General features: G+C 46.1%; 1 protein-coding gene across 1 annotated transcript; it reads left to right on the forward strand.

Moving 5' to 3' along the window:
- Positions 1 to 3139: 3139 nt before the first annotated feature.
- Positions 3140 to 4276, forward strand: LOC131680139 (uncharacterized). The gene has a single exon (XM_058960862.1). The coding sequence runs from the start codon at positions 3140 to 3142 to the stop codon at positions 4274 to 4276; it is 1137 nt and encodes a 378-aa protein (XP_058816845.1).
- Positions 4277 to 10586: the final 6310 nt, after the last annotated feature.

A 10586-nucleotide genomic window follows, 5' to 3' on the forward strand; every position in this document is an offset into this window, starting at 1 on the left:
CCTGAGAAATTGTCACTCCGGAGAGCAGTTTGTTCAACTTTTTGTTGTTACGAATCACCAGCTGCTGAAGACGTGGGATAATTCATCTTTTTGCTGTCACGGGCAGCATTTTCTTCCAATTTAAACACTTTAGCTGCAAGGTATTCCATAACAGATACTAAGTAAACGGCACTCCGATGCGTTCCATACAATTCATCTGTGCCTTCATTTATAAAATTTATTTTCAAAGAATGTTGCAAATTGACAACTTGATAATTCCAAAAATACTCCAAATAAACTATGTATGTGAAAAAGACGCCAAAACGCAAAGAAATTGCTGTACCAGCACAGAATTTCCTGTCGGGAAATGGTTTTTTGGTGGGTAAATTTGCTCGATAAAAATGCAGTTCGTCGATTGGCCCATTCAGATTCGCAATTTCAATTTTGTTCATAATCAAAAATGTGTGATCGTCCTGAAAAGGACAGTTTTTACAGCAATATGCATTTCATTTGCGAGTTTCAGCGTTCGATTTATGCTTTCTTGTCGGTCTTCTTAGGCAGCACTCCTGATTGGATGTTTTGTTTTTGAGCAATGGTCACTTGTTTGTTCAACTTTTCGATGTTACGAATTCGTCTTTTTGTTGTCACGGGCAGCATTTCCTTCCAATTTCATCACTTTAACAGCAAGGTATTCCATTACAGCAACTAAGTAAACGGCACTCCGACGCGTTCAACACAATTTTCTTGTGTATCGACCAACGAAGGGGAGGAGCTGCGAAGAACACATATTGAGGACAACACAAAAAGGACGAGCTTACATTGTGCTGTAGTCAGGTATAAAAACTTAGCATGCTGCTGCTCAATATCAGTTTGTTTGTATCGTCGTACCATATACGTCGATCTAAATGTTTCCGAACATTGTTAAAGGACACAAGAAGTCTGTTTGTAGCTGTCAGAAAAGTTCACCGAGCACGCCGTCTCAGATGGCACAAATACACTAGCTCCAACTAAATTATATATCAAATTAATAATAATTGAAGTTTAATTAATAAATATAAATAATATATGAAGATACATATGTTAAGCTTTCTTCGTTTACGAATAGTTTGAGTTATGACTAGTTATTTTTCTATCGTGCTTGCAAACATTTAATTTGATAGCAGGTATTTAAAGATAGATGTAAGATTTTGTTTGTGAGCATCATTAATTTATGTTCCCATTTCGTGGATTTCAATAAAACTTTTGACATTAAAAATGTCTTACTCCACTATCTGGGGCTAGGTGTCATTCTAAAATCTAAACTATCTCCCATGTAACGAAACTATGTAAGGTTTGCACGCTTATAACTCCGATATTACTAGATGGATTTTAATCATTCATACACCAACCGATTCAGAAACACCCAACTTAAATATTGGTAATAATTTAATATATCCCCAATAAAAGTAGAGTTTTGGAAATTGGTAAAATTAAAAAGTTCACGAAAAACGAGAAAATTATTATTCGTGAGGCAGATTTCTCAGACACAGCCGTCAATAGAGGGCAGCTTAGTGGCTCAATGAAACACGAAAAGTCATAAAAATATAAGCGACGCATGTCTGTTTAAATCAGTTGTTGCTCTTATCCCATACGAGCAACATCGTATCCGGGCGATGCAATAAGCGCTATCGATTTTCGGCAACGTTGGCATTTGCACACACTCGCACCTAAGTGACTAAACCATATACGGTTAGTTTATAAATAGAGGTGACGCGTACACGTTTGAATCAGTTTTTGTTCTTATGTCGAACGGGTAAGATCATGGCTGCAGCGTCTGTGCACTACAATAAGCGGTAGACGCTATGCATTTTCGGCAGCGGTGGCCGTGTGCGGATTTTTCGGGTAATAGCACGGTGTCACAGAATGATTTGCAAAGTGGGTGGTATGCGTTGTAACTTCTTAATCCATGTTTATATATCACATAAAACCGAAATATGAAACACATGAAAACCAATAGGCTCGTTACCCTACGGAGCTACAGAGCGCCGTAAACATGGATTAAGAAGTTACAACGCATACCACCCACTTTGCAAATCATTCTGTGACACCGTGCTGGTACCCGAAAAATCCGCACACGTCCACCGCTGCCGAAAATGCATAGCGTCTACCGCTTATTGTAGTGCACAGACGCTGCAGCCATGATCTTACCCGTTCGACATAAGAACAAAAACTGATTCAAACGTGTACGCGTCACCTCTATTTATAAACTAACCGTATATGGTTTAGTCACTTAGGTGCGAGTATGTGCAAATGCCAACGTTGCCGAAAATCGATAGCGCTTATTGCATCGCCCGGAGACGATGTTGCTCGTATGGGATAAGAGCAACAACTGATTTCAGTTAGGTTCACTCACTCGGAGCTGATAGTTGTTCTCAACACAAGCTCCGCGTTTAATAAACCCAAACTTTCGCCCGGTCCACGCCACCCATATAGTTTCCGAAGTTCGGGCTCAGCCTCCCGGTTAGTATACCAAATGGTTTCGGCCCGGTCCGTTACGCTAGTGTGAAGTGCCGTGTATCATCAGTGCGAAGGCTACTCGAATTTTAAGCCGAAAATTCAAAATCGACTTTCCCACCGTTACCAGGAGCACAGACTCCAAAGGAGTTGAGCGATAGCGCGTCTCCATCAAATCAAAAGGTGCAAACCGTGGTCAACCGTCCGCCTCCACACGAGCATTGGTTTGAACAGTTGCACGTGCGCGCGCGAATTCAAACCGAAATAGTGTAATTGGCTCCATAGGTGCCGGCGGTAGTGTAGTGCAGTGTAGAAGGTGCATTTTGAAAAAGCCAACCTCCGCCCACCTGACAACCCATAAAAAACCCACCTAATGGGGGAACCTCCCTCTCTCCCCACCCCGGGGAGCAGCGGCCCATCTTTGAGTCGGACTTTGCCAGGGTACTTAAACTCTGGCGATATAATCGACAAGCAGACTCTGCTACTGCGAGCAAAACCATTGGATGGTGATTTCGATGCCCGACTGACGACTAACCCGTTCACGATTTTGAAATCGGTACAACGTGTGTTAGGATGCGATCCGACAAAGGTGGTTTCGGCCACAAAAGAAGGTAGAGGGACCCGCTATGTCTTAAGGACGACATCGAAAAAAGCATATAACGCTCTAATGAGTTTGAACGAGCTGATCGACGGGCAAAAAGTTGAGGTGGTTTCTCACCCCACTCTCAACATTACTCATGGTGTCGTTTACGATATCGATACCAAAGACATGAGCAACGAAGAACTTCTTGACGAGCTGAAAGGTCAAGGAGTCGCAGCAGTGCGTAGGATCACCAAGCTGCACGAAGGAGTAGTGAGCAATACCCCTCTGGTGGTGATATCGTTTAGTGGCTCAACCCTCCCCGACTACATTTACCTCGGATTGGTACGCACTAGCATCCGGCCCTACTACCCGTCCCCCATGCTGTGCTACCGCTGTGGCAAATTCGGGCATGGCACTAGGGTGTGCCCCAACAAGGAAACTTGCTTGAACTGCAGCCTGAACCACCCATCAGCCAAAGATAACCCATGCACCCAAGTCTCAAAGTGTATAAACTGCAGCGGAGAGCACTCAACAAGAGCAAAAGAGTGCCCCAAATACATGGAAGAGGTAGCCATCATTAAAGCGAAAGTTTCCCTAAACCTTTCCTTCCCCGAAGCAAGAGCTCTAATAACACAAAAGCGCAAAGGACCAAGTTACGCTGAACAAACCCAGAAAGGCACGGAATCGAAAGACAACGAGAAAGATTCCACTATCGCTAGACTGAAGGCGGAGCTTATTAGGCTAAAGGGCGAAAAGAGCAATCCGCCAAAAGATGACCGGGACGAAGAGATATCAAACCTCAAACACCACCTAGCGGAGGCCGTTCGCCAGCTTAGAATTGCCAAGCAACAACTCACCGAGGTAACGAAAGAAAATAGCAGAGCTAACACTTCACCGAAAGTAGAGCAGGGAAACGTCAACAAACTAAACCCGACCACCACGATATCGACCGAATGTAACGTAGTAGCCGCGAAACAACAGCGAGACCCCCGACTTCGTGACGAACGAAAGCAACAAAGAAATCGTAGCCGAGCAGGCGAAGGGGATAAATCCCGAAGCCCTATCGGAAACAAAACAGAGCCAGCACCACCGAAACAACAACGGACAACCCGCGCGAATTCCCGCAACAACAGCCCTTCACTATCCGGACATTTGAACATCTCAGACACCGAAACGACGCAAAACTCCATGCCCCAAGCGTCTTTCGTAATGTCCGACTAGCTTTACAACGATCATAGCAACTGGGGATGCCAATAAAAAACAACGTATTCAACAGCAACATAAAACAAAGCCCGCCTGTGTCGACCCTGACCGGGGAAGTTCCGGATACGTCCGACGCACCCCCGGCGGCTGTTGACACAGGACCATTGGAGCACCAACAGGGAAGTACCTTTAACATCCCCATTAGCATTCAACTTACGCATTCACCATCCATCTCAGGCCAACCAGACAGAAATCTAGAAAATCCACCAACACAGCAATCCCAAACGACGGGAACCACGACCGCCTCCAGCGCCCCGCATCTTGCCGGGCCCCAGAGTAGGCGATCTTCCCGCCTGATCTCAAAAATGACACCAGTATCAGGAAAATTAAGCGAACAACTCCTCTGCAACGAGAACCGGTTCAGGTCTCCCGATATCCCCGCACCTGGCGGACCACCGGGAAGAACACTCAGCCGGGAAACTCCTACTCACCAACAGCAACGAGTACGACGAGACCTCAGCCCGGTTCCCGGTTGCTCTTGGCATCCGGTACGTTTTAGACCATCCAGGAATCCAGTAGTCACCAATCGTGACGCCCACTTCCCCGTGCCGGCCCTGACCGGGGACGTCCGCCTTGCAGCGATGCTCCCCCGGCGGCTGCTGGTGCGGGAGGCCCGGGCACATCCCGGGTAAGTACTTGTAAACTCAAGCCCGATCGAAATCCATCCGCCGGCAAATTTTCGCCCCCAGGTACCACTGCCAGAAAGGGTTACAGCCCAGAAGCACTCAGCGAACAGTCTACCACCCAACAGCAGTGGCAAACTAATCCTTGCCAATATGGGAGCAACGGTACCCTGACCGAAGACACTACTAGATCGACTAAAAACGTAAATGGCCTAAACACGAGCGCCCGCTTCCCCGTGCCGGCCCTGTCCGGGGAAGTTCCGCCTATCCGCGACGCGCCCCCGGCGGCTGCTGGTGCGGGAGACCCGGCCTCTCCCCGGGTAAGCTCGTACGGAACTGTCTGCTGTTTGTATATCCCTCGCAGGTACCTCCAACAATGCCGCCGAAGGTTACGGAAACACCTCGCCGATCCACCAAGAAGCATTCGGCGTAATCGAAATAAGAAGAGAAGATGGTGAAGCGGATTTGGACCAGCCCTCGTCTAGCCCCCAGTTTACCGCCTCTAACATCAATTCAACGACACTGGCCATCCAGTGGAACACAAATGGACTGCGAGGATGCCTTGGCGACCTGCAAATGATTATTGCTAAGACTCAGCCCATCTGCCTGGCATTGCAGGAGACACACATCCGGGATCAGACGAACCCAGCATCGTGGTTCGGACACCGGTATTCGTGGGACGCCGCCAGCGGGGACAACATCTACCGGACGGTGGGGCTCGCCATTCGGGTCGATATACCGTCCCGTCCGATAACTTTGGATACCGAACTAATAGCCGCTGCCCGAAGGATCGAATATCCAGTTCAGTGCACCGTTATATCCCTATATATTCCTGGCGGAACTCGGAACGTGGGTTGCAAACTCCAGCGTCTCATCGACCAAGTTGAGACACCATTCATCATCATGGGAGATGTAAATGGGCATCATACGATGTGGGGCTCACGTCTGTGTAATAGGACAGGAAACGACATCGCCGGAGTAGTCGAAAACAACGACGCGGTCGTTCTCAACGACGGCAGTTCAACATTTATCCGCGGACAGACGGAATCCGCCATCGGCGTCACTATCTGCTCGGGAGTGCTGGCAGGATGTTGCGGGTGGACTGTTCTTGCCGACCCATGCAACAGTGACCACTTCCCTATCCAAGTCACGTACGCCCAGACGCCACCTGCTACAACCCGTCGAAGGCGGTGGTTTTACGATCAGGCGGACTGGTCGCGCTATGAAGAGATCGTCGACGACCTTATGAATCGGGACGAGTCATACACTCCGGATGAACTCACCAAAATATTCAGTAAGGCCGCTGTTTCCTGTATTCCCAGGTCAAGTGGTAACCCTCCCCGACAGGCAGTGCACTGGTGGTGCCCAGAAGTCAAGAGAGCCATCAGAGCACGCCGAACTGCGCTGCGGACACTAAAGAAGACTTCTATGGACGATCCACACCGAAGCCAGCGAGCTGATGACTTCAGAAAGGCCAGAAACGAGGCCAGGAAAGCGATAGAGGAGGCAAAAAACACCAGCTAGATTTTTGGAAGGCATATCACCTGACTCGTCGACTACAGAACTCTGGCGGAGAGTTAACGCTCTAAGCGGAAAGCGGCGGCATAGTGGCTACGCCATCGCCGTTAACGGGTGCACGACGATCGATCCCACGACCATCGGTAACGAACTAGGCAAACACTTCGCCTCCCTATCCGCAGACACCGCCCTACCAGCTGCGTTCCTGCGAATCAAGCGAAGGGCTGAGAGCAGGCCCGTTCATTTCGAACCTGATTCAGGTCAAGTATACAACCTACCTTTCACCGGAAGCGAACTATGTACGGCACACTTCGCCTCCCTATCCGCGACTGCCGGAGCCGGTTGCGACTAATTAAAACAATCTGCTCCCGGCACAAGCGCTGCAATCGATTCACCGCATTGAATATTAGCCAGGCCCTAGTCCACAGCAAGATATTCTACGGGGTTGAGCTGACATGTTGCAATACGGAAGGACTTACCAACATTTTAGGCCCGCTATACCACGGAACAATTCGTGCTGCCTCTGGTCTGCTACCCAGCACGCCTGCTGAGGCGGCCTGCATGGAAGCCGGGATTCTCCCCCTTCGTTGGGCGGCTGCACTCACCATAGCTAGAAGAGCATTGGCATTTTTAGAACGAACCTCCGGAGAGGACTGCTTCCTGCTACAGACAGCTAACGAGATCCACCAGGAATACACAGACGTGGATCTGCCACCGATCGCCCGCTTACACCGAGTTCGTGACCGGACCTGGCACGTCCGCGGACCCAACCTAGACACAAGTCTGTCTGCAGAACTGAGGGCCGGCGCAGCTGGCAGTGAAGCCAGAGCCAAATACAATCGTCTAATGGCTACCAAATATAGCAATCACGTGCGGATTTTCACCGACGGCTCCAAGATTGGCGATGAGGTCGGTATAGGAGTAAGCGGAATAGGGGAAGGACTCTCCTTTCGCCTACCAGCACAATGCTCGGTTTTCTCAGCGGAGGCGTCAGCTATCGCCCTCGCTATGGTCCAGAAACCGGAAGATACACCCGTCGTCTTGTTGTCGGATTCTCTATCAGTCATCTCCGCCCTCGAGTCGGGAAAATCCCGCCACCCCTTCATCCAGGCTATCGAGGCCGAGTACGACCCACTCACAACAATCTGCTGGGTCCCCGGTCACTGCAGCATCGACGGTAACGAAAGGGCTGACCGCTTGGCGGCCAGAGGGAGGCACGCCCGCCGACACCTCACCAGACTCGTCCCAGCCGCAGATATATTAGGCAAGTTGAAGCTAAAGATAGCCGAAAGTTTCGTGCGTCATTGGCGCAACAATAGCGGACACCTCCAGCGCATCAAAGGCTCGCTCGACCGCTGGACGGATCGGATCGACAGAAGAGAACAACGAGTACTGTCGCGACTCAGAGTTGGGCATACAAAAGTCTCCCATGCCCACACCGTATCGCGTGTCCCTCCACCAACATGTGTCACATGTGGAGTCCGAACCACGGTGGAACATATCTTAGTGAACTGTCCGGAGTACAGTGACCTCCGACAGCACCATAATCTACCGAACTCCATTAGAGAGATTCTTGCCAACGACCACGCCCGAGAGGAAGTGCTACTATCTTTTCTCAAGAATGCGGGACTTTTCGACCTTCTCTGAGGAATCAACCACACCAAGCAACAAAACCTATATAACAAACTTGTAAATGTATATAATGCGATGTTAATTAACATATTTTTTCTTTCTCGCAAGGCGAATGACCTATGAGGTTAAAGCCTTTAAATAAATAAATAAATAAATAAATAAATAAATAAATAAATAAATAAATAAATAAATAAATAAATAAATAAATAAATAAATAAATAAATAAATAACAACTGATTTGCCAGCACTAAGCTGCCCTCTATTGACGGCTGTGTCTGAGAAATCTGCCTCACGAATAATTTTCCCGTTTTTCGTGAACTTTTTAATTTTACCAATTTCCAAAACTCTACTTTTATTGGGGAGATATTAAATTATTACCAATATTTAAGTTGGATGTTTCTGAATCGGTTGGTGTATGAATGATTAAAATCCATCTAGTAATATCGGAGTTATAAGCGTGCAAACCTTACATAGTTTCGTTACATGGAAGATAGTTTAGATTTTAGAATGACACCTAGCCCCAGATAGTGGAGTAAGACATTTTTAATGTCAAAAGTTTTATTGAAATCCACGAAATGGGAACATAAATTAATGATGCTCACAAACAAAATCTTACATCTATCTTTAAATACCTGCTATCAAATTAAATGTTTGCAAGCACGATAGAAAAATAACTGGTCATAACTCAAACTATTCGTAAACGAAGAAAGCTTAACATATGTATCTTCATATATTATTTATATTTATTAATTAAACTTCAATTATTATTAATTTGATATATAATTTAGTTGGAGCTAGTGTATTTGTGCCATCTGAGACGGCGTGCTCGGTGAACTTTTCTGACAGCTACAAACAGACTTCTTGTGTCCTTTAACAATGTTCGGAAACATTTAGATCGACGTATATGGTACGACGATACAAACAAACTGATATTGAGCAGCAGCAAGTTTTTATACCTGACTACAGCACAATGTAAGCTCGTCCTTTCTGTGTTGTCCTCAATATGTGTTCTTCGCAGCTCCTCCCCTTCGTTGGTCGATACACAAGAAAATTGTGTTGAACGCGTCGGAGTGCCGTTTACTTAGTTGCTGTAATGGAATACCTTGCTGTTAAAGTGATGAAATTGGAAGGAAATGCTGCCCGTGACAACAAAAAGACGAATTCGTAACATCGAAAAGTTGAACAAACAAGTGACCATTGCTCAAAAACAAAACATCCAATCAGGAGTGCTGCCTAAGAAGACCGACAAGAAAGCATAAATCGAACGCTGAAACTCGCAAATGAAATGCATATTGCTGTGAAAACTGTCCTTTTTAGGACGATCACACATTTTTGATTATGAACAAAATTGAAATTGCGAATCTAAATGGGCCAATCGACGAACTGCATTTTTATCGAGCAAATTTACCCACCAAAAAACCATTTCCCGACAGGAAATTCTGTGCTGGAACAGCAATTTCTTTGCGATTTTGTCGTCTTTTGCACATACATAGTTTATTTGGAGTATTTTTGGAATTATCAAGTAGTCAATTTGCAACATTCTTTGAAAATACACTTTATAAATGAAGGCACAGATAAATTGTGTTGAACGCATCGGAGTGCCGTTTACTTAGTATCTGTAATGGAATACCTTGCTGCTAAAGTGTTTAAATTGGAAGAAAATGCTGCCCGTGACAGCAAAAAGATGAATTATCCCACGTCTTCAGCAGCTGGTGATTCGTAACAACAAAAAGTTGAACAAACTGCTCTCCGGAGTGACAATTTCTCAGGGCGGTGTGTTGCCAAATATCCAAGCCGTACTGCTTCCCAAGAAGACCGAAAAGAAAGCATAAATCGAACGCTGAGACTTACCAAAGAAATACTCTTGTAAAAACCGTCCTTTTTAGGATGACCACATATTTTTTGATAAAGAACAAAATTGAAATTGTGTTTCCAATACGGAGATTATCGAACACTCAGGGTAAAGAGAGTAATGTTATACGGCACCTTGGTAAAATGTTTGAGAATTTAAACCTTTTTTGAATGCGCCTAGTAAAAATGTTTTCCACTTCACTCCAGTTTGTTTCTGACCATATTTGCAATTTGCGTACTGAAATAAATCATAATTTAGGGTTTAACCCAAATTGGTCTCCAGAGAGAAACAGTCCATGAAACAGAAAATGCAAACTTATTTTTTGAAATGATGTTGGTGGCCCTGAAAAGGGCCTTTTTTGATACAAGTGAGTTCTACCTTTTTAACTTCCAAATCCATACAAAGTGCGTCCCTGCCGCTTCAGAGTATAGACGACATTCATTGCGGTTTTGCGCTTGGCGTGTTCAGTGTAGGTAGGTCACGGCATCTCGGATGACATTTTCCTGCACACCATCAGCATCAGTGCTGGGAAAATCATAATCAAAAAAAAAATCAAACCGCAATCATGGCTGATAATTATCGCTTATGATTTTTTCGAAAATTCTCACTGCCGATAAAATCATGCCGTGATCACTTTCTTAAC

The sequence above is a fragment of the Topomyia yanbarensis genome, chromosome 2 (assembly GCF_030247195.1).
Source record: "Topomyia yanbarensis strain Yona2022 chromosome 2, ASM3024719v1, whole genome shotgun sequence".
Lineage (NCBI taxonomy): Eukaryota > Metazoa > Arthropoda > Insecta > Diptera > Culicidae > Topomyia > Topomyia yanbarensis.